At 60.3% G+C, this 23,431-nt stretch overlaps 2 protein-coding genes across 5 annotated transcripts; one reads left to right on the top strand and one right to left on the bottom strand.

Moving 5' to 3' along the window:
• The first annotated feature begins 1,652 nt into the window (after positions 1-1,652).
• On the top strand, positions 1,653-16,904 carry INPPL1 (inositol polyphosphate phosphatase like 1). 4 transcript variants are annotated; one of them, XM_036325098.1, is made up of 29 exons: positions 1,653-1,717; positions 3,090-3,488; positions 6,301-6,364; positions 6,455-6,605; positions 6,836-6,956; positions 7,201-7,341; positions 7,580-7,673; positions 7,781-7,870; positions 8,059-8,157; positions 8,272-8,422; positions 8,511-8,617; positions 8,951-9,053; positions 9,140-9,336; positions 9,649-9,766; positions 10,475-10,571; positions 10,815-10,953; positions 11,048-11,147; positions 11,229-11,317; positions 11,580-11,661; positions 11,784-11,873; positions 12,395-12,508; positions 12,649-12,737; positions 13,202-13,289; positions 13,374-13,529; positions 13,767-13,845; positions 13,942-14,082; positions 14,926-15,634; positions 15,834-15,979; positions 16,101-16,904. In XM_036325098.1, exons 2-29 carry the CDS (start codon positions 3,292-3,294, stop codon positions 16,189-16,191), a joined length of 3,843 nt encoding a protein of 1,280 aa, XP_036180991.1. In that variant the 5' UTR covers positions 1,653-1,717; positions 3,090-3,291; the 3' UTR covers positions 16,192-16,904. The 4 variants fall into 4 exon arrangements, with proteins under 4 accessions (XP_036180991.1, XP_036180992.1, XP_036180990.1 ...); XM_036325099.1 differs by lacking the exon at positions 1,653-1,717 and adding an exon at positions 2,181-2,286 and having other exon boundaries at positions 14,926-15,598; XM_036325097.1 differs by lacking the exon at positions 1,653-1,717 and adding an exon at positions 2,181-2,286.
• On the bottom strand, positions 16,882-21,462 carry PHOX2A (paired like homeobox 2A). Its single transcript, XM_036325107.1, has 3 exons — positions 21,104-21,462; positions 18,780-18,967; positions 16,882-17,944 (listed from the first exon to the last, which is right to left on the bottom strand). The coding sequence occupies exons 1-3, from the start codon at positions 21,318-21,320 to the stop codon at positions 17,498-17,500; spliced, it is 852 nt and encodes a 283-aa protein (XP_036181000.1). The 5' UTR covers positions 21,321-21,462; the 3' UTR covers positions 16,882-17,497.
• Positions 21,463-23,431: the final 1,969 nt, after the last annotated feature.

The following is a 23,431-nucleotide window of genomic DNA, read 5'->3' as shown; positions in this document are numbered from 1 at the left end:
CACTGCCACGGGGCTCCCCAGACTTTAGCCCAGCTCAGGGCTTCTGGCTGAGCAGCGCTCCCCCTGCAGGAGCGCACTGACCACCAGGAGGCAGCTCCTTCATTGAACGTCTGCCCCCTGGTGGTCATTGTGCATCATAGCAACTGGTTGTTCCGCCATTCAGTTGATTTGCATATTAGCCTTTTATTATATAGGATCCATATATATAGATTTCAGAGAGGAAGGGAGAGGTAGAGAGAGAGAGAGAGAAACATTCATGAGAACCATTAATCAGCTGCCTCCTGCACGCCCCCTACTGGGAATTGAGCTGGCAACCCGGGCATGTGCCCTTGACTAGAATCGAACCTGGGACCCTTCTGTCCACAGGCCAATGCTCTATCCACTGAGCCAAACCAGCTGGGGCAGTTTTTGGATTCCTTCAGATTAGAGAAATGAAACCTGGGTTTCAACATCAGCTCACCTACTCACTATGTGAAAGGAAGCCGTTGCTTGACTGCTCTCAATCTTTCTCCTCATTAAAATGGGGCTAACAATCCTTCCCTCCCTCAGGGTTGTGAAATATAAAGGAGCTGTTGCCGAGAAAGTATGTGAGCCCAGTGTCTGCACATTAACAGTTCTGAGGGATCCTGTTGCTCTTGTAGCCCCAAGTAAGAGTCAGGTCCAGGCCTTCATTATTTATATTGGTCTGTAAATATCCCCTTTCACCCAGGCCTTGTCTGTCTGCCTCTGTGCTCAGGTCTGCAACGAGAAAGCTAGGGATGGGGGTCCAGAGGTGAAAAAATAATTCACAACTGATGTGGACTAAAGGGCCAGAGTTGGGGCTTGGGACCCTCATTGTAGGAAGAGAGTGTAGGAGGAGGGCAATCGGGGAGGTTCCTGGAGCAAATACTCAAGTGCCTTGAGCTGGTTCCGTCAGGCTGTATTCTGGAGGTGTGGCTGGAAGAGGGATGGGAACTCTTACCTTTGTCCCCACCTGGCAACGGTAGAGACGCCTACCTGGGTGGTGGTGGTTCTGTCTTTGCACAGTCCCCAGGAACTGGGCCTCGGTTGCTTTCTGGGGCTCTCACTTCCCCCTTCCTTCCGAGTCTCCGAACTCAGACTGCAGTTATCCCTAGAGAGGCACCGAGACCTGTCTGACACCATCAGGCAGGCGGGTGATCAAGCTAGAACCAGAATGAGGCCTGAGTGCTCCTAGTCCAGGTCTCTCCCTGCCGCCCTGGCTGCCCCCTCCTGGCAGACTCACCTTCCCTCACACCAAGAGGAGACTGACTCGGTGAGAGAAGTCGGGCACAGACTGGCGGACGAGTTAGTGGGTCCCTGTAGGGGCCTGGCGGCACTGCTGGGTTCGTGGGAGGGTCTCTCAGTGACTCTATTTACCAAGTTGGGGAGGTCCCACCGAGCCCCCTCCGCGTCCCAGGCTTTGCTCTAGCGAGAGTAAGTCAACGCGTATTTGAAATGCGGTAGAGTAAGGAGCTGGTCGGGACTCAGACACTCCATTCGGCAAAATGAAAGTTCTCTCCCAGGTTAAAGGGGCACCTGAGGCAGCCGTCCCGGAGTTGGCAGCCGCGGGAGCCAGGCTGCAGGCCTGCGCCTTTAAGGAGCCAGGGGGCGGAGGGCGGGGCAGGAAGCGGACTCCCCGGCGGCGCCACGGGCTAGGTCTTTTTTGGGATGGGGCGGGCAGCCGGGCCATGGGCCCCGCCCCGCTTCCGACCTCCAGGTGCCTGGCCCTCCCCAGGCGGGAGGGGAGGGAAGGGGGCCGGGGGTGTCGGATCAGCCCGGGTTTGGGGGGGCTCCTCACTCGGCATCCCGCCCACAAAGGCTCAAGTTTGTTGACTTGGAGAGAGTGGCCGGGGCGGGGGCGGGTGCTAAGAATACTCGTCCGCTCGGCCGCCGCGCTGTGCAGTTTACACAGCTGTCACCTCGGGACTCCTTCCTTCACCATAAACACAGCCGCCGTGTGGGAGCGCCTCCCGGGTGCCAGGCCCGGTGCCCAGACCTTTCCGAGCGCAGCCCCATGGAGTCTGTCCTCATCACCTCGTCCCCACCTTACAGGGCGGGAAGGCTCCGCTCGGCGTGGGGCCGAGACTCTCCCGAGGTCCCTAGGCGGGTCGGCGGCTCCGGGATCCAGACGCGGGGCCGGGGAGGCGGGGCGCGGTGCTGCCCGGGGGCGGAGCGGCGGGCGGGGCGGAAGGCGAAGGGGGTTGCGCGGCGGCTGGCCATCTTAAGTGGCCGCGGAGAGTCTAGGGCCGCTTCCCCCGGGAAGGGCGCCCCGGAGCAGCCCAGGAGGTGGGGGTCTGCGCGCGGCGGCCGCGGCCCTGGGGAGAGGTCGGGAGCCCACGGGTTTGCGGGAACTTCCTCCTAGACGGGCAAAGGGAGGCCTGGGTTCGGGCTGCTGAACCCCTCGAGGCCAGGGCCTGCGGGGATGGTGGATGGTGCCAGGGAACTTGGCCAAGACGGGGGAAGGGCTCTGCCCGGGCCGAGAGGGGCTGCCAGGGACCGTGCGTGGGGTTTCGAGGACACCGAACCTCGTCAGGGGGTTTGTAGGGGATCGGATCTCTGTGAAGGGGATTCCCTCGCGGAATTTGTATGGAGCTGGACCCAGTGTGGTTTAGGGGCTCGTGTCTAAGGGGGGAGTTGGATTACACGGGAGTTGGGGGTTGGGGCCGCTCGGATGATGGGGAGAGGGATGGAAGGAAGTTCATCGTGGGGTCCACGGGTTTGGGGAACTCGATTCTGCAAGGTTATGGGGGGCGGAATGGAAAGGATCTGGGGCGGAATCAGACGGCTGTAGGAGCCGGGGGTCATATGGCGATGATTAAAGGGGACTCGCTCTCAGGGGAGGGGACCGGGGCCCCACTCTGTCGGGGCACAGGATGGAGGGACTTGGGCTTCCCGTGGGGGTTGGCTAGATCTCCCCGGGATGGTGATGGCGGGGCGGACCATTGTGCGGTTTGGGAAGTCCCGGGTCCTGCGGGAATGCGGGGGGCGGGGGCGGGGGGCCCGCGGCGGGGGAGGGGCGGCCGCGGGCCCTGCGCGCTGCGCTCCGGCCCCTCCCGCCGCTTCTGAACAAACTTTTCTTTCTCTTCAAGTTGAGGCCGGCGCTGCAGGCGGCGGCGGCTGCACAGCACACCAGGCGGCCTGCGCGGCGAAGCGCGGTGCCCCGATCCCCGACCCGGCTGCCCGCCGATCCTCAGGCCCGGGGCCCGGGCGCGGCCCCAGCCTCAGCCCCTTGCGCGCCGAGGCTATGGCGCGGGGCGGTGGGCGCGGGCGGCGCTAAGCCCAGCGCGAGCCATGGCCTCGGCTGGCGGGGCGCTGGGCCCCGGAGGCGCCGGGCCGGGGGGCGCGCTGGGCAGCCCGGCCCCTGCCTGGTACCACCGAGACCTGAGCCGCGCTGCTGCCGAGGAACTGCTGGCCCGGGCAGGCCGCGATGGCAGCTTCCTGGTCCGAGACAGCGAGAGCGTGGCGGGCGCCTTCGCGCTCTGCGTCCTGTGAGTGGCGCTGGGGCTGTCGGCGGGCGGGGGCGCGGGCTGGGGTTCCTTGATTGTGTGGGGAGGGCTCGGGACGGTGGACGCCAGCGCCCCCCAGAGTGGGGCCTTGGCTGTATGCTGAGGCCGAGGAAGGATGCCGGGCGCACTTCCTTCCTGCTGTGTGTCTGGGGGCACTTTCTGGGGCGAAGAAGCAGAGCAAGTGCCCACCCGCTGCCAGGGTGGCTCTAAGGGAGGAAAATGCGGGGGGGGGGGGGGTGTCTCTGTCCGACCCCCTCAGGCACCCTCCAGAGAGAAGGAGCTGGAGGATGAGGATGTGCATTGCATGGTTGTGTGCAGGGCTGCTTACAGAGATGGGGTGTCTGAGAGGTAGGCAGAGGTGTAGTTGGAGTTGGGGGCAGAGGGACTGATGGGGTGTGTGAGGATGGTCAGCAGCTCCCTTAGGGGGCGTTGCTGTGCCCCCAGACTGAGGTTGGGGCCTGCCTGGCCTTGTATGGCTGGGGCTAGGGGGCAGGGTGGTGTCCAGAAGAAGAGGGTGAGGCTGTGTGGGGCCATGCCATTATTTCATGAATCAATGAGTGAGTGTGTGTGCTCTGGCTCCCGGCTGCCCTAGCCTTGAACTGTGGGTGCTGAGTGTGGGGCTAGACTTGGCACCTCTCTGGGTGGGCCTGGCCCTGTGGCTGTACCCATCCGCCGTAGGTGGCGGTGGTGTTGGGGTGAGTTTGCACTTTTAGTTTTTGGACTCTTCTCCCTGAGCTGCCCCCACACCACTCGGTCTGACACTGGGTAGGCTCCTATGGGCCTCAGGGGTGGGAGGTGGTGAATGGGGAGCCACACGGCTGCTTTGTTTAGATCTAGTTATGTTTCTCCTTGGCCCCATGAGCTCTCCCAAACCTCCATCCCTCTGTCCCTTCCCTCTCTGTTCTCTTCACATCTTTTGGAGGGCGGGGGGCGGGGGTGCATTGGCCCAGGCTAGTGGTTCTCAACTGGGGTTGACTTGAACCCTCCGGGACCTTTGGCAATGTCTAGAGACATTTTTTGGTTGTCACAACTGGGATGATGCTACTGGCATCTAGTGGGTAGAAGCTAGGGATGCTGCTAAGCATCCTACAAGCATGGGGCAGCCCCTCACAACAAAGAATTATGCAGTCTCAACCGCAGTAGTGCTGAGGCCGAGAAACCCTGAGGCAGGCAGTGGACCTGAAGAGAAAGGGGTGCTCTGGGTCTCAGCTTATGCCCTAAGTCTGAGGCTCAGCCTGGAAGACTACAGAGGAGCAGACTAAGCAGATGCATATCCTTGAGCCCTGCCTCCCAGCCCCCTCTGAGGCATAACCCTTAATTAGGGAGGGGCGGGAGGCAGGTGTTGGGTCAGCTGTTGAGTGAGAGGAGGACAGCTGGGCCCGTGTCTGGGTGAGGAAGTTATTGTCCCAGGAGGGGAGAATCCGGGCTCCATTGCCAGGAGAGGAGATGGGTGGGGTGAGGGTCTGTGGGGAGATAGTTCAGCTTTGCCAGCTGACTCTGGCTACTCCTAGCATTTCAGGAGCCTGGGGGTGGGCGATCAGAAACATACTTGCTTACCTGTGTACACACCCACATGTATACAGGACACTTCCCTGCCTCAGCAGGCACAGGCGATCCGATCAGCAGGCCAGGATATAAGGCCTTGGCCTCTGCCCTGGCTTTAAATCCCAGCTCTGCCTTTTACTTGCTTTGTGTTTCATCTGTGAGTCTCAGTTTCCTCTTCTAAAGAATGGAGATAATAATGATATCTGCCTCAAAAGGTGAAGATTAATGAGATCATGTCTGTGCTAAGTACACAGAGACAGGGCTCAGTTAATGGGATGTTATTATTGTTATAAACAGAGGCCCACAGTCCACAAACCAACACACCCAGTCACATACAGACACCAGCATGGCTTGTGTCTGGTTGGCAGCCAAGAGAGCCCTCAAACGGGGCCCACCTGAGGGAAGGGAATGGCCCCGTGGCCAAGGTAAAGGGTCTTCTCATATAGGCATTTGGTCCTCTCTGGAGCCAACACCCCCTCCTGCCTAATACACAGTCTGGGTGACTCCCTTGGGCAAGACTACCCTGAGGTATGGCTGCAGAGGGAGTCTCCCAGCCCCACTGAGTGTGGCCTTCGCCACCCAGGCCTGGCTCAGCTGTCACCTGCTCTGTCATCTGTCACCTGTTGCTGTCATCTGTCAGCACCCCTATTGCCCCTCCTCAGTTTGGGGCTCCTAGTGGCCTGGGTCTACCATGGGGAGGCCCCCTTAGGTCATCCCAATTTCCTGGTGTCTGGGGAAGGGGGTAGAAATCCCCAGGATGATACCCCTATACTCCCCAGCAAAACTGCCCCAGACACACCCAACTTCAGCAGAGCTGGACACCAACATAAACACAGACAGCAGGCACATGTGTGTTAGCACATTGCCCATGCATGCAAACAGCGGTTACCCAGGCTTCTGAGGACTCTTAATCTGGCGGGGGGCCCAGACTGGTACCACAGCCCAGAGGGGCTGTTTAGACAGCTGTGGAGGCCACAAAAGAGCTGTCTGTTACTTCCCGGGCCCTGTGGTGGGTGGGGAGACTATGTAGGTCTGGCGGGGGGAGGTGGGGGGGATCCTGCTTGTTGGTGACACTAGCAGGATGGACGTGGACTGCCTCCATCATTAACCCTATACAGCTTGGGCAAATGGTTATAGGGAAGCCAAGCTGAAAGGGCTGGTGTTGAGTCCAGTGGCAGGAGGAGAGGGAACCTTGGGGCTTAGACTCTAGCCTGGGAGTGACAGATTCTGACCTCCACCTTGCTATCAGGTACCAGAAGCATGTGCACACATATCGAATTCTGCCTGATGGAGAAGACTTCCTGGCTGTGCAGGTAAGGGCTTAGACCCTGACCCCTGACCTTGATTCCAGCCTTGGCCTGGGACTAGTTTGTTGACCCTTCTCCCACCCTTGTTGGCTGCAGACCTCGCAGGGTGTGCCTGTGCGCCGCTTCCAGACCCTGGGCGAGCTCATTGGCCTGTATGCCCAGCCCAATCAGGGCCTGGTGTGCGCCCTGCTGCTGCCTGTGGAGCGAGAGCGAGAGCCAGACCCGCAAGACGACCGCGATGCCTCAGGTGCCACCCGGTGTGCAGTGTGCAAATGCCTGCCCTGCCTCGCGTTCAAATACTACCTGCTTCTTTCCGTCCCATTTTCTCAACCTGCCTTCTTTAAAGCCCCAGCCCTAACCATGATGCCAGGGACCTATACCCCCTTTCCACGGAAGTTTCTGATCACCATGGCATTCCCCCATACTTCACTGAGGGTGGGAGGCCCAGATGGATGCCCCACTGACCCCTGTCCACAGATGGGGAGGATGAGAAGCCCCCGCTGCCCCCACGCTCTGGCTCCACCAGCATTTGTGCCTCTGTGGGGCCCAGCAGCCCCCCACCAGCCCCTGAGACCCCCACAACTCCGGCTGCTGAGAGGTAAGACCCCAATCCCCTCCACTGAGCAGGAAGTCCCTTTTTCCTCTGAGAACTATGTTCTCATTAAAGGTGGGGAGACCTTCTAGGCCTCACCCCCAGGGGCCCCCATCCCATCTCAGCCCCAGAGACAGTACTGATCCATGGTACTCTGATCGTCAATAGTACTGTCTCCTGTAAGGATAGGGGAGGGGTGCCGGGACAGGGTCAGCAAGGCCTCTATTGACTTCTTAACCCCTCCTCCAAGTGCTCCCAATGGGTTGAGCACTGTCTCGCATGAGTACCTGAAGGGCAGCTACGGGCTGGACCTGGAAGCTGTTCGGAGTGGAGCCAGCAACCTGCCCCACCTCACCCGCACTCTTGCCACCTCATGCCGGAGGCTACACAGGTACCTGGGACATCCAACACCATGCATCGCACCTTTACCCCTCTGACCTGTCCTCACCTGCTCTCCTCTGCTGCACAGATGCCCTGACCTCTGACCTCTGGCCCTGAACAGGGAACCAGTCATTGCCTCCTGACTTTTCCTCACCTGAACCCTTGCATCCTCATGGTGGAGGCTGAAGCCCCCCTTCCCTGTACCTGAATCGGGGTGGGCAGTTCTTCTGACCTGATGTCTCCCCTAGTGAGGTGGATAAGGTCCTGTCTGGCCTGGAAATTCTGTCCAAGGTGTTTGACCAGCAGAGCTCACCCATGGTGACCCGCCTTTTGCAGCAACAGGTGGGGTTGTGGGAACATCTTTGGGGAATGGGTTCATGTTCTGGGGCTGAGTTGGGGACCTCCTGCATGGTGGCCTCATGTACAAGACTTATTCCTTCTCAATGCAGAACTCACCACAGACGGGGGAGCAGGAACTAGAGAGCCTGGTGCTGAAACTGTCAGTGTTAAAGGACTTCCTGTCAGGCATCCAGAAGAAGGTGGCCTGACTCCTGACCTCTGACCCCTCACCCACCAGTCCCTTACCAGTCCCATTGGCCTAATTGATCTGAAGCCTGAAATTACAGTTTAGGGGCACCTCTATCATGCCCCTCTCAGGAGCAGCCCTCTGACCTTGTCCTCTGTCCTCTTATGTTCCCTGACCTTGTCCTGCCCTTGCCCTCTCCAGGCCCTGAAGGCCCTTCAGGACATAAGTTCCACGGCCCCCCCGGCTCCACTGCAGCCATGCACACGTAAGGCCAAGACCATCCCTGTGCAGGCCTTTGAGGTACATTGCAGGGGGTGCCAGGTGGGGTCTCATGGGTCAAAGGACAGTTGGAGGTGAAGGGGTTGCTGCCTGCCCCGAGGTCTTTTCAGCATCTCCTTACCTCTTGGCCTGCAGGTGAAGCTGGATGTGACCCTGGGCGATCTGACCAAGATTGGGAAATCACAGAAGTTCACGCTGAGCGTGGATGTCGAGGGCGGGCGGCTGGTGTTGCTGCGGAGACAGCGAGACTCACAGGAGGACTGGACAACCTTCACACATGACCGCAGTGAGCCAGGGCCTAAACTGGGAGGGGTGGACAGGGCAACCCCAGGCCTCAGTACATAGGCCAGTGTGACTCATTCTCCATCCCCTAGTCCGCCAGCTCATTAAGTCTCAGCGTGTCCAGAACAAGCTGGGTGTCGTGTTTGAGAAGGAGAAGGACCGGACACAGCGCAAGGACTTCATCTTTGTCAGTGCCCGGGTGAGCAGCAGATTGGGCCAGGCCATTGGGGGCTGCAGGAGTCTCCATGGAATGGGAAGAGAAGGAACACATGATATAGGCCTGTCATCCCTCCTGGCCGGGTGGGTCTGACAGGGCAGAGAGTACATGTATGGAGAGTGGGTGGCCTGAGGGTAGATTTAAATACTCATTCAATGAACATTTATCGAGCACCTATTCTATGCACGGACTATATAGTGGTGCACCAGACAGGCATGACCCTCCGCTCCCGGTACCTGCTACCTAGCAGGGTATCCCTGGAAGGAGGGGTTCCCTGGCTGCTCACCTGCTTCTTACTGGCTGCTGTTCCCCCAGAAGCGGGAGGCCTTCTGCCAGCTGCTACAGCTCATGAAGAACAAGCACTCAAAGCAGGATGAGCCCGACATGATCTCTGTCTTCATAGGCACCTGGAACATGGGTGAGGCCTGCGGGCAGGGGCCAAGGTGGGAGGGAGAAATGGCCCCAGAACAGGGGCCTGACCACTCCCATCCCCTCCACCTCCAGGAAGTGTGCCTCCTCCGAAAAATGTGACATCTTGGTTCACATCGAAGGGACTGGGGAAGACCCTGGATGAGGTCACAGTTGCCATACCCCATGACATCTATGTTTTTGGGACCCAGGAGAACTCGGTGTGTGACCGAGAATGGCTGGACCTGCTACGCGGGGGCCTCAAGGAGCTCACAGATCTGGATTACCGCCCGGTGAGGGGGGTCATCTTGTCCAATCCCCTCTCCTCACAACCATCCCAAACGATCCTGCTTGACCTTATGGTGACCCTGGGAACACAACTTGACTGGCTGTTCTTCTGGCCTCTGGGCATATCCTTCATGAGATTTAACCCGAGTCCTTCATGATATGGGAGGCTCTGATTCTCTTCTGCCCCTCAGAAAAAAAATAGCAAGTTTTCCTGTCCTGTGCCTGCCAGAACAATTGATACAGTATGGGCTGTTTGGGAGGGGGTAGTGGACAGTGGCCCAGCTCAGGACAGAGGTGACTCTGTACTCTCCACCCAGATTGCCATGCAGTCCCTGTGGAACATCAAGGTGGCTGTGCTGGTCAAGCCAGAGCACGAGAACCGCATCAGCCATGTCAGTACCTCCAGCGTGAAGACTGGCATTGCCAACACCCTGGGTGAGCAGCGTGGACCTCCTGCTTCCTCTCCAGCCCCGGATCTTCCCCTTTGGGGTGGTCTCAGCTTTTCCTTATATGGAACTCTTTGAACTTTGTAAAGTATGTTCCTATTCTAAATCTCATCTGGCCCCACCAGGAAGGCAGGCCAGGATAATTACCTCCATTTCACCTATATATATAAAAGCCTAAGCGACTAGTTGACCGGTTGCTATGACACGCACTGACCACTAGGGGGCAGATGCCCCCCCCAATCACTGGCCAGGCCAAGGGACCCCCCCCCCCCACCTGTGCATGAATTCATGCACAGGGCCTCTAGTAGATGATAAAACTCAGGCCCAGAGTGGTTGAGTGATCTGTTCAAGGTTGCATGCGGTGGAGCCTGGCATAGTGCCCAGGTCTGTTGGTTTGCAGTGCAGTGCTCCTCCAGGGTAGATTCTGCCCAGAATCTGTAGGTCCTTGCAGCTTCACCCTTGGAATCACCTGTGATCTCCAGGGGCTCTGCTCACACATGCAGACAGACTCAGTCCATCCTTGTGTGTGCCCCACGTGGATCTCCAGGGAAGGTGTGGGTGTGTGCTCAGAGGCCTGCCTACCTCCTCAAATGTGTGGGTGGGGCGTGTTGGGAGAACCTTCTCACTGCTGCTTCAAGGGGGGAGCTGGGAGTCCTCTAAGGGTGACTCAGGCCTTTTTTTCTTGGTGTCATGACAGGAAACAAGGGGGCTGTGGGCGTCTCCTTCATGTTCAATGGCACTTCATTTGGCTTTGTGAATTGCCACCTCACCTCAGGAAATGAGAAGACTGCCCGGTGAGCGGGTGCCTTCACCCCCATCCCTTAATTCACCTGAGGTCTATTCCCTCTCCCATATCCCAGTCCATGACCTACTTATGTCCCTGTCCCAAGAGACCACCTTCTCCCTTATCCCAACTCAAGACCCCCCCTTTCCTCAGGGACCCTAATCCCTACCCCATCCCTGAACCCAGAGACTTCTTACCTTTCTGCCTGTCCCTGAGTCCTGACCCTGGGGACCTCCTCCCATCCTCACTGTAGGCGGAACCAGAACTACCTGGACATCCTGCGGCTGCTCTCTCTGGGCGACCGCCAACTCAGTGCCTTTGACATCTCTCTGCGTTTCACTCACCTCTTCTGGTTTGGGGACCTCAACTACCGTCTGGACATGGATATCCAGGTGCGAGCAGGTGGCTGGGCTGGGGGTCAGGTGGGCTCTCACCTCTGGCTCTGGCTCAGAGGGACAGTCTTCAGCCTTTGTGTCCCCACCCCAGGAGATCCTGAACTATATCAGCAGAAAGGAGTTTGAGCCTCTGCTCAGGGTGGACCAGCTCAACTTGGAGCGGGAGAAGCACAAGGTCTTCCTCCGATTCAGTGAGTGTGGGCCAAGTCTGAGGGCCAGAGGTCTGTGATATCCCTGAGCCCTGACCCCAGCCTGTTCCCTGCCTTCCCCAGGTGAAGAGGAGATCTCCTTCCCGCCCACCTACCGCTACGAGCGAGGTTCCCGGGACACATATGCCTGGCATAAGCAGAAGCCAACTGGGGTGAGTGAGGAGAACAGGTGTGCCTTAGGACCCTAGGGCTGCAGTGAACCAAGAGTGCTTGTGGGGTCAAGGGCGTAGGCATCTGCAGTTATCACTCCAGTGCTCTGTTCCCTCTGAGGCCGGAGGGGTAATACTAGGTCTTGTGAGGATCCAAGGGGAAGGATGTGGGGCCTCATCAGCTCTGGGAGTTGGGGGGTGGGGGGGGCTTGTGCTGAGCATTTCCTAGCTGTTGGCCCTGACCATCCTGCCATCCCCTGCCCAGGTCCGGACCAACGTGCCTTCATGGTGTGACCGGATTCTCTGGAAATCTTACCCTGAGACCCACATCATCTGCAATTCCTATGGTCAGAGCCTCACGGAGAGGGTGATGGGCGATCCTGGGTAGTCACTGTCCTGACTCTGCTCCAGCTTTGGGAAGTGGGAACACAGGTTTTCTCTGAGCCCCCATTCCTATCCCCCTCCCCAGGTTGCACTGATGACATTGTCACCAGCGACCACTCCCCCGTGTTTGGGACATTTGAAGTTGGAGTTACCTCTCAGTTCATTTCCAAGAAAGGTGACTATTCTGGATATGCTTGTGGCTGTTGCACACGTCTGGGGGGCACAGGTGGAGACCTGGGATGTGCATGGGCTCGAATATATGTGTGTGTGTACACGTACATGTGGAATGTTTCTGAATATGATGTGTGAGAGTGTCTGTCTCCCTGGGTCATTGTAAGAGGTACATGCCCATGAGTATGTGTGTATATGTGTGAGTAGCTATCTGCCTGGGGCCACGTGTGTGCCCCTGAGTGTGCCTGATGGTGTGGTGGATTATTGGTGGGCAATCCCTGAGGCATTCTGGTCCCCAGCACCTCTTAGATGACCTCTCATCCTTGAGTTGTGTCTGCTCTGATCTAGGGTCTGGGCATTAGGGTCTCACTCCCTATTGGCTTGTTGGGACTGGGGAGGCACCTCCTGGCCTCTCCTCCTGCCCTGCCAGGGCCCCTGACTTCCTATCCCAGGGCTCAGTCTCTGTCCTTTTCCTCCAGTCACCTTCTCAGCCCTCCTGTCTTCCCTCCGCTCTCTGCCCCTCAGGGCTCTCAAAGACTTCAGACCAGGCCTACATTGAGTTTGAGAGCATCGAGGCCATTGTGAAAACGGCCAGCCGCACCAAGTTCTTCATTGAGTTCTACTCCACCTGCCTGGAGGGTCAGAAGGGGCCCAGGGCTGGAGTGGGCCAAGGGGCATAGGAGGCCAGATGTGCCCAGAGCAGTTAGCCCCCTACCCTAGTTAGGGGGAAGGGTAGCCGGGAAGTGGTACTTAATGGGTGTTCCCCACCTCTACCCCAGAATACAAGAAGAGCTTTGAGAACGATGCCCAGAGCAGTGATAACATCAACTTCCTCAAAGTGCAGTGGTCTTCACGCCAGCTGCCCACGGTAAGGCTGCAGGCAGGGCCTGGGCTCATGGGTGAGGGCACAGAGAGGGTGCAGTGGAGCGCATTCAGGGCCGGCCTGGGAGGGCAGGCAGAGCCTGCAGAGCACATGCGTCTGTGTGCATGTCAGCGGGTCAGGGGTGGGCATGAGTGAGGAGAGGGTGTTTGCTTCATTTGGGGCCAAGTTACAGTTTGTTCATTTGTTTAATCATTACTTTTTGAACCTTTGCTAAATGTCAGGTCCTAATTTGGCCATTGAGGATGCAGAAAATTAATTAGTTACAATGCTTTTAAGTGCTGGAAAGGCCCGTTTAGGGCTGTGTCTTCTACATTAAGGATTTGGGTTCTTTCCGTAAGAGTTGAGTTGCGGTGATCATGCGTAAGCCTGAGGGTAGGGGTGAGTGGTGCCAGGCAGGGGGGGGGGGGGGGGGGGGGCTTTGTTCCTCACCGGGCCTCTCCGCTCCGCAGCTCAAGCCCATTCTGGCTGACATCGAGTACCTGCAGGACCAGCACCTGCTGCTCACAGTGAAGTCCATGGATGGCTATGAATCCTATGGTGAGGGGGGAGGGGTGCCAAGGAGCATAGGAAGCCACACGGGGCCCTAGAAAGGTTTGGCGATTTGTTGGTTTGCCCTTTCAGGGGAGTGTGTGGTGGCGCTCAAGTCCATGATTGGCAGCACGGCCCAGCAGTTCCTGACCTTCCTGTCCCACCGTGGCGAGGAGACAGGCAACATCCGTGGCTCCATGAAGGTGCGGGTGCCCACAGAGCGCCTGGGCACCCGTGAGCGACTCTACGGTGGGGGCTCCATGGGGAGGGGTGTGGGGCATGAGATGAGGTGGTGTGGGTAGGCCTAGGAGGAAAGGACCAGGGGTGTGGGGAGAGCATGTTGGAATCCCTGGAATAGTGTTTGGAAGTTCTGCAGCCATGGCTGGGAGAGGGCCTGCCCTGAGGAGCAGCTGGGTAGAGGCTGGGAGGTCAATGGGTGCCAGGACCCCAAGTCCCCTCTGAGTCCCCGCTCCCTTTCTCCCCCAGAGTGGATCAGCATTGATAAGGATGAGGCAGGAACAAAGGGCAAAGCCCCCTCTGTGTCCCGAGGCAGCCAAGAGCCCAGGTGAGCTGGGGCTGTGTGCGGTGTCATGTGAAGGGGTGCCTGGGGGCTTTTGGTCAGCCCCTACTTCATCTCTCCTGCCCTGTGCACCCCTGGCAGGTCAGGGAGCCGAAAGCCAGGCCCCACAGAGGCCTTCTGCCCACTGTCCAAGTTATTCGAAGAACCAGAGAAACCACCACCCACTGGGAGGCCACCAGCCCCTCCTCGAGCTACTCCCCGGGAGGAGCCCTTGACCCCCAGGTGAGAGAACTTCATCCATCACTGTGCTTGGCTTTCAGCACCAGCCTGGGGACTGTCTGCTGCCTGGGTGCTCTGCTGCCCCATGGCCTACGCCACGGCCACTGGCCAGCCAGGCCTCCCTTAGGTGTGGCTCTGAGTCAAAGGGAGCACAGTCAGCCTTTCCTCTCAATTCTGCCTGAGAAATGGTTTCTGCAACAGCTCCCTCCACGTAAACAGAGCTCGTCTGAGCCTCGTGCGGAGAAGGCACAGTCCCAGCTCGGGGTTTCCCTCTGCGCGCTCTGTGGAGCACTCACTGTTCTGTAGTGCCCCCTGGAAACGGGTTTGTGATCAAATGAGTTTGAGAAACGGTTCTTGCTAGATTCTTTTCTTAGATATTCCCAGTGCACATTAGTATTAGCCAAAGCTCTGAGCATGTAGACAGGAAGGAAACCCTTTTTCAACTTCGTTGAATATAGTTTCCCAAACTTAACAGGCCAGGAAACTTCTTTTCCACACAATAACTATTAATATCTACAGAGTTCTGTGGATCATACCTTGGGAAAGTGGTTACATCCAATTGTTGCTTGCATTTAACTAAAAACTCCTAGGTCCAGGGGGTGCTTTTTCACTCATCTTCAGCTGTTGTCAGTCATCTTGGTTTTATTGCCAGGTTTGTGTAAAACCAACTTGAATTCCTGAGCAAGAGTCCTCAGTAGGTCAGTCTCTGATGCCTCAGGAGAGGGAAAGTGATATGCTCAAGGTCACATGTCTCCTGACTCCCAGTCTGGTTTTCCTTCTACCTCACCCACTACCTTCACTTTGGGTTTCTGGGTCCTGACTTAGTTATCCTGCTCCCTAACCCAGGTTGAAGCCAGAGGGGGCTCCAGAGCCCGAAGGGGTGGCGGCTCCTCCGCCCAAGAACAGCTTCAATAACCCTGCCTACTACGTCCTTGAAGGGGTCCCACACCAGCTGCTGCCCCCAGAGCCACCTCCGCCTGCCAGGGCTCTTGTCCCACCTGCCACCAAGAACAAGGTGGCCATCACAGTGCCTGCTCCACAGCTTGGTCGCCACCGGCCTCCCCGTGTGGGAGAGGGGAGCTCATCGGATGAGGAGCCTGGGGGTACACTGCCCCCTCCAGACTTTCCACCCCCACCACTGCCAGACTCGGCCATCTTCCTGCCTCCAAGCCTGGATCCTTTGCCAGGGCCAGTGGTCCGGGGTCGCAGTGGGGGTGAGGCCCGTGGCCCACCACCCCCTAAGGCCCATCCAAGACCCCCACTGCCCCCGGGTCCCTCACCCACTAGCACTTTCCTGGGTGAGGTAGCCAGTGGGGACGATCGCTCCTGCTCGGTGCTGCAGATGGCCAAGACACTGAGTGAGGTGGACTACGCGCCTGCTGGGCCTGGCCGCTCAGTGCTCCTGCCAGGCCCCCTGGAGCTGCAGCCACCCAGGGGACTGCCCTCAGACTATGGCCGGCCGCTCAGCTTCCCTCCACCTCGCATCCGAGAGAGCATCCAGGAGGACCTGGCGGAGGAGGTGTGTGGACCAGGGGTGGCTGGCTGTGTGCCGGAGGTGTGTGCTTGTCCCTGGCCTGCAGTGTCCTTTTACGCCGTTCAACACTCAGCGGTGTCCCCTCTACCCTGAGCTGGGCACTGGGGAGCTGGGAGACATGGGTTAGCCCCAGTCCTTGCCTCCCTTCCCTCCACCCCAGGACATGTGGTAGAATGTGGCTGTCTTTCAATGCTCTCCCTGACATGCCCTATTTCTTCAGGCTCCGTGCCCGTGCCCGTGCCCGCAGAGCGGGCGGGCCGGTGGGCTGGGTGAGGCGGGCATGGGCGCCTGGCTGCGGGCCATCGGCTTGGAGCGCTATGAGGAGGGCCTGGTGCACAATGGCTGGGACGACCTGGAGTTTCTCAGGTGGGGTTGGGGCTGGAGGCAGATGGGTGGGGCTTGCCCTGGGGTGGAGCCACGGATCCTCTGCAGTCCAGAGTCTGGACTACCTCGCCCAGCTCTCAGCCTCCCTTACCCCTTCCTACAGCGACATCACCGAGGAGGACCTGGAGGAGGCTGGGGTGCAGGACCCGGCTCACAAGCGCCTCCTTCTGGACACCCTGCAGCTCAGCAAGTGATAGCGGTGGCACTGTGAAGCTGCGAATTCAGCGCCCCTTCCTAACCCCACGAAGACCCAGCCATGCCCCCCCCCCACAGTTGAAAATTTATGAGGGGTGGGCAGCACCTCTCTACCTATTTATTTGGAATCTGTGTTCCCCACTACCCGATCGTTTGGAATGCCCTAATTAGGACATCCTGCCCCTACTTTTATACCAAGGGCACCAGAGATCAGTTGCCATGGTTACCAAGGACCTTGGTTATTCTGGTGCTGCCCTCCCTTTCTGGCCCCCTCCTCTCAGACCTAAGGAGTGTCTGAGGGGTCCATTTGGGTATGTCTGGACCCTCACTTTCACCACTGTTCTTGGGCCTGTAGCACAGCGGGCGGGGCTTGGTTGGGACCTCTCCCCAACACCCATCTGGGGTGTCCATCCGGAAATGAAGGAACAGTCCAAGTACCGGGCTGGGTTTAATTTAAGATGTTCTGTGTGGGTTTGGGGAGGGCAGGGACTTTAATATTATCGGGGCAGTTGGGAATAGGGGATGAATCTCTGCCATAAAGTGCCAGTTTGCTTAGTTCTCACTGTCTCCTGGTCTTTGCATGCGTAGCAGCCTCTGGGAGCAAGGGAGACCCAGCTCTTACCAGCAGCCAGCCTGTCCCCATCCTGGGCACTCAGAGGGGTTAGCAGCATGATGTCTTCAATAAATTAAGTTTTATTTGGATTGAGCAAAACTCACCTCAATAAATTACAAGTTTTTCAAAGAACAACAATAAAACAAAACAAAAAAAATCAAGAGGAAACCCCTCTGCCCCATTGGCCTGGCAGCCCCTGCACTTCTCTAAAGGGCCTACCCTCTGGGCCGGGAGGAAACGCCGGGGGACAAGCTGGTGGGGCCCTTCAGGCTGCTGATTACGGTGAGCCTGAGGGCTGGGGCCGCTGGCTGCTCACCGAGGAGGGGACTGGCCCAGCCTGCTGCAGGGAGGGGAGGGGCCGGCTGTCCTCCCGGAGGACCTCACGTTGGAACCCTGTTGGGGACCGGCAGTTATCTGATCCCGGTTCCAAAGAAAGCCAAGCTAGACGCGCCTCTGGGCTCTCCTAGGGGGCAGGGGGTCCCAGGGAAAGTACCCCGCTCTGCCGGGTGGGGTGGGTGAGGACAGGAGTGGCTCTAACTTTGTCTCCAAAACTAGGGAGGGGGCTCCTAGGGGTCAGACACTGGGAGGTGGGGACTTCCAGGCAGGCGGCCGGGGTGGGGAGGGGCTCTGTCAGGCCTTGGAGGGGCTGGGGCGTCTCTGGGGCCCGGCCCGGAGCCTCCGGAGTCCAGCGGCTAGAAGAGATTGGTCTTCAGGGTGGGGCCGGGCTTCCGGTGGAAGGAGGACAGGACCCCGGAGAAGGGCCCTGGCCCCGGCTCTGCTGGCTGCCAGGCCTTCAGCAGCTCCGCGGCGCCCGCGCCGGGCCCGCCGCCCCCGCCGCCCGCCACGCCGGCCCACAAGGGGCCCTTGAGCGGTTGTGGCCCCGGGCCCGGCCCGGGCCCGGAGCCCAGGGCGGCCGGCAGCGGGCTGGGGCTCAGGCGCGGGCTGGCCAGGCCGGGCGCGGGCGGCGGCAGCGACGCGGTGCTGTCGGGCGTCGGGCTGCACGTGGACTCCTTGGAGTCGTCGTCCTCGGACGAGCAGCGCGCCTCGCCCTTTTTGGCGCCCGCCACGCCCGCCGCGCCCTTGGAGCTGGCCGCGCGCTCCTGTTTTCGGAACTTGGCCCGGCGGTTCTGGAACCAGACCTGCGGGCACAGGGGCCGGTCAACCCGGGGCCGCCAGGCGCGAGGGAGGCTTCCGTCCGGAAGGGCAGGGCCGGGCCGGGACGGTCCGCAGGCTTCCCCGCGAGGCCCCTCCGCCCCCGCCCGCTGGCCTCCTCGCCTCTCCTCGTCGGCTGGCCCCTCTCTCCAGGTCCTTGGGGTCAGCTCCCCGCGCAGACCCCGCTGGGGGAACTCCGCCTTCCTCCCCTCAGCACCCAAAGGCCCTGCCCCCCAATTCCCTCCCGCAAGACGCTCCGAGACCCGCCTAGAGTGCTCCGGGGCGGCCGAGCGCGGCTTAGGACCCCAGGAGAAACCTTTTGTCTCCAGTTAACGCGGACCAGCTGGCCCTGTGCACTCGGATTTGTAACAGACATCGGCGTCCGCCCTGGCCCGGCTCTGCGCCCGCCTGGGTTTCCAGGCTCCGAGCTTCGCAGCTGCAGAGCCCGGGAGGGGACCTTCGCTGCCCGGCTCCCCTCGCCCCCTTCCCCCATGCGGGGACCTGAGGCCGCCTGGGGCACCCCCTCTACCCACTCGGCCTCCGTGCTCGCTCCCCCAGCACCGCGCGGCGTGCCCGGCCCTACCAGGGGGACTACAGGGAAATCGCGGGCCGGGCCAGCTCCGTCTCCCGAGGCCTCAGGTCGGCCAGGCCCTGGTCCAGGCGCCTCTCCAGGCTGCCCGTCCTCTCCTGCCCGGTTACCCCCCCTGCACCTGGGCCCTGGCCCTCCGCCTGGCGGCTACACCTGCCCCCCGCCAGGCGAGGCCCCTCCGTCCCGGCCCCCTCCGAGCACACACTCCCGCACACACGCGCGCAAACACGCACCTGCACGCGAGCCTCGGTGAGGTCAATCTTGAGCGCCAGTTCCTCCCGCGTGTAAATGTCCGGGTAGTGGGTTTCCGCGAAGACACGCTCCAGCTCCTTGAGCTGCGCGCTCGTGAACGTGGTCCGTATGCGCCGCTGCTTGCGCTTCTCGTGCAGGCCCGACGGCTCCGGGAAGAACTTGTAGGGCACTGCGGTGTGCGCGGAGCGGGGGCGACCGGGGGAGCGTGAGGGGCCGCGCTCAGCCGGCTGCGTCCTGCCCCTGCGGGGGTCGCTCCCGTCCCCCGTCCCTGGCCTGGCCCCTCGGCCTCGGATCGAGCGCCTTCTCTATGGCTCGCTGGGGCCGGCGGGGGTCACAGCGGACATGGCGCAGTGAGACCCAAAAGCAGCCGCGAGGGAACGAGAATCTGCCCCTCCCGTCCAAGCCCCTTACCTGCGGTCGGCCTTCGCCCTGTTCCCTCACCTCCCGCCAGTCCACCACCCGCTCCCACCCTCCCATCAGCGTGTCTCTGCCTCAGCCATTCTGCCCGCCTGGCGGCAGGTCCCGCTCGGTCCCCCCGAGCCCTGGCTGGCTTTCAGGGCTCATCTGCACTGAGAATCTCCCCAGGAACCAGTCCTGCACCTCGGCAGGGCCGGGAGACTCCCCTGCTCGGGTCTACTTTCAATCCTGCCACAGCCCCTCGGCAGTGCCCGATCTGGCCCTACCCCGCCATCTCCCTCCTCCCCAGGCCCCATGTCCTCAGCTGCATCTCACATCTTCCAGGCGCCCCTTCTCTTCCTCCTCTCCATCCAAACCTCCGTCTAACTTTCCTCTTGCGGACCATTCTCTTGGTGCCCTTTGGGAAGTGTCCTTGCTTCTCCCCATCTAGGTTCCTCCATCTTCTCTTTGCCCCTCGTCCTCCTCGCAGGCACCCCGCTCTGTGTCCCAACTCCCCCAGTGCTGGTCCCACCCTTCCCCCTCACTCTCTTCCCATCCGGGTCTCCCATCTATCCCATCCCAGTCCCCACTGTCCCATAGACAGTGTTCTGACACTGTCTCCCCATCCCTCTCTCCAACTCCCACTTAGGTCTCCATATTTTCCAGGGCCCCCCAATATTCTTCATCGTTGTCCTATCACCCTAGTTCTCTCCCTGAATCCCTGTCTCTAACACCCCATCCAGTCCCCGAGTCTTCCTCATCTGTTTGATCTTCCTTCCTCCCCATCTCCCATACTTCTGTCTCCACCACCTGGCTCTTATCTCCATCTCCCCAACCCTGGGTCCCTATTCTCCTAGGTCCCCAATCTTCCATCTGGCTCATACCTCTATCCAGTCCCTATCTCCCCCAGCTCAGAACTCCATCTTTCTGGGGCCCATCTCCCCATTTCCTTTCTCCATTTTCCAGGCCCCATCCGCATGAGGCCCAGAGCACCCAATCTCCCCAGCCCTGTTCCAGTTTCTGACTTCTTCTCTCTGAATTTCATTTCTCCAAATCCAGGTCCCTATCTTACCATCCTCCTCACCCCCACCCCTAGGCCCCAATCTTCTAGTTGGTTCCTAGGGGTCTTCCCCGGAAGGAAGGAGATAAGGAGATCGGGTGGGGCAGCTTGGACTGTAATTGGGGGGCTGGGGATGGCTGAGAGGCTCCATGAGACTTGGGGTTCAGATGGGGACTTGGATCAAGGGTCCCAAGGGTTGTAGGGGCAGCTTCTGGGTTCTGCGGGACTCTAGTTGGGAGAGTCCCCAGGGGGAATAGGGACATGAGAGTGGCTTAATGACCTGGGCACCCTTTTCTCAGGGCATGGAATGGGATGCAGTGGTGGAAGAGGGTGTGGGTACAGGCAGGATGGGTCCAAAGCCAGGCAGGAGGGGCCTGATGGCTCTGGGCTCTAGGAAGGTTTTCATCTGGGCAGCTCCGTTGCTGGAAGGGTCCTTGCTGGGGGTCGGGCATGAAGTGGGTGGTGATGCTAAGGATGGGGGCCTGTTAAACTGAGCCCAGAGCATCTTCCAAGAATACAGGGATTGAGAGGTTCGGTGGTCAGTCTTTGCAGGTAGGGAGGGGAGGGCCTGGAGAGGGGCCTGGGGCTGGACCGGCTGTTTCCTTGACCCTAAGGGTGTGGGATGGGGATGTGGCGGCTGGGAAGGATGAGAGTGGGAGGCTCGGCGCTGCCTAGGTTAACCCCGTCTTACAGGGGGACTGAGGGTCCAGCGGGGCATGGGAGGGTCTGGGGGGGGGGGGGCAGAGATGGTGGCGGCTGTGGGGGACTGTCTCAGTCACTGGAGGGGCAGGGAAGGGGCTGGGGGTTCCGCAGGATTTGGAGCGAGGATTGGGCTGGGGCGAGGCTCACCTGCCGAGTAGGGCGCGGGCTGGTGGTCGCGTAGGGCGCCAAGCGCGCAGTTGGAGGAGCCGAGCGCGGGGCAGGGCGGCCCGGCCGCGGGGAAGGCGGGCCGGAGCGGGCTGTACTGGAAGCCTCCGGGCTGGCTGCAGGCGCCGAAGTCGCCGTAGGCGGACGCCTCCATGGCCGCCACGCAGGAGTCGTACGAATTGAGGTAGGAGTAGTCCATCGGCCCGGGGGGCGAGGACGGGGGCCGGGCCGGGCCAAGTCGGGGTCGGGGTCCCGGGCCGGGTGCGGGTCGGGGTGGGAGTTCGAGTGCCAGGCGCCAAGGACCCGAGTCCGGCTCTGAACGCCCGCGAGCCCGCCCGCCCCGTCGCGGCCGCGCTCCACCCCGGTGCAGCGCAAGTGCAGCCCTGCTCGCCCGCGTGCCTTTTAACGCGCAGGACCCCGCCGAGGGGGCGGAGCGAGCTCCTCGGGGCGGGGCCTAGACGGGCCAGACCCCGCCCCAGCTGCCCCCGACCCCACCTCCAGCCCAAAAGGTACCCGCCGCCTTCCGAAGGCTCCGGAGGTTCAGGGCGGGGCTGCGCGAGGCCCCCTCACGGGAGTCCCCATCCCGCCCCAATCCAGCCCAGGCCTTGGTCTGTACGCATCGTGCCAGCCCAGAAGGTCCCGACCCCTTTCCCCGGCTGCTCCACCTGCGGCCCCGCAGAAGGGAGGGGAGACGGGCCGGCAGCGCTCGTGTGAAGTTAATTCAATTCGTCCAGATAACCGAGTTATTCCGATCCAGCCCCTCGGCCCCGCCCCCCGCGAGTTCCTTCCCGGCGGGGACCAAGGAGGCAGCCCTGGAAGGGGGAGGGGGACAGGCCCGAGGAAGAGACGGAGCCTGGGACGGGGGCGTGGATGAGGAGAGGAGACGGAGACAAGCACGGAGCGAAAGGGACAAGACAGATACAGGTACACAGATGGAGACAAGGATGAGACCTGGACGAGAGAGGAAGGTTGGAGACGGGGCAAGAGGAAGACAGGGACAGCGATGGAGACAAAGGTGAAACATGGACTTGAGAAGAGCAGGGGTGGGGATGGGGACAAGGCAGAGACAGAGAGGGGGACAGAGAAAGGAAGGCAGCGGCACGGAGACAGAAGGCCGAGGAATGAGACAGGGATTGTGATGGAGATCAGCAAAGAGATGAGACGAACCAGGGCAGTGATAGTGCGACAGACACAAACGGAGGGACAGTTTCAGAAAGACGAGGCCAGGGAGCCACACAGAGGAGGAACCGAGGCTGAGAGGCGGAGAGAAAGAGCCTTGGGCGAGCTGAGACTCAGAGCTGGAGGGCCCAGAGTAAGGATTGTGGTGTAGGCACCGCTCGCTCCAAATCCTGCGGAACCCCCAGCCCCTTCCCTGCCCCTCCAGTGACTGAGACAGTCCCCCACAGCCGCCACCATCTCTGCCCCGGCCAGACCCTCCCATGCCCCGCTGGACCCTCAGTCCCCCTGTAAGACGGGGTTAACCTAGGCAGCGCCGAGCCTCCCACTCTCATCCTTCCCAGCTGCCACATCCGGATCCCACACTGGTAGGGTCAAGGAAACAGCCGGTTGAGTCCCAGGCCCTCACCAGGCCCTCCCCTCCCTACCTGCAAAGACTGACCACTGAACCATCTGCAGCTCAGGGGGAGGGTCGCAGGTGCCGAGGTCCCTCTGTCCTCCTGACTTGTCCTGAAGGCCCCACAACCTTGTCCTGAACCTGCATGGCCGGATCGGCCTCTCCCCTTCCAGTTCCCCCATCTCAGTCCTCCTTCCCACTGCCATCGCATGTGACCCTCTGGTTCCCTGCACCTTCGTCACAAAGTGTATGAGGAATGTCAGGACAGGGAGTAACCCAGTGGCACCTTTCCTCTCCCTTAACCTCTAACCTCCCTTCTCCAGAGAATCTTTTCTCCTCCAGGAAAACCACCTCTAGGTCCTAGACTTACTCTGGACTTGGCCACAGACACTCTGGCCTTTGGCAGACTCAGCCACCGCATCTACACCGTGGGGTGGTGGGACATAGAACCCTTTCCAGGGGAACAGAATAGAGAACTCTTCTGCCTCAGCAGCTCACCTTATGTAAATGGACAGTTGCCTCACCCAGCCCCCAGCCTCCTCTACCCAAATTTTGGTCCTGCAGATGGGGGAGTGGAGACCCAGCAAGAAGCCAGGGGAGGAGGCGCCTTTCTTACCAAAGTCCTTGGGGATAAGGGAAGGGCTCCCAGAATACATCCCCTGTCCCGGTTTACTAGCTCAATGGGGAGCATGCGCACCCTCAGATCACCCACTTCTCTGGCCACCCATTCCTTGCTT

The sequence above is a fragment of the Myotis myotis genome, unplaced genomic scaffold (assembly GCF_014108235.1).
Source record: "Myotis myotis isolate mMyoMyo1 unplaced genomic scaffold, mMyoMyo1.p scaffold_m19_p_10, whole genome shotgun sequence".
In the NCBI taxonomy this organism is placed as follows: domain Eukaryota; kingdom Metazoa; phylum Chordata; class Mammalia; order Chiroptera; family Vespertilionidae; genus Myotis; species Myotis myotis.
The sequence above is the reverse complement of the archived record's forward strand: the minus strand, read 5'-3'. Positions and strand labels throughout refer to the sequence as shown.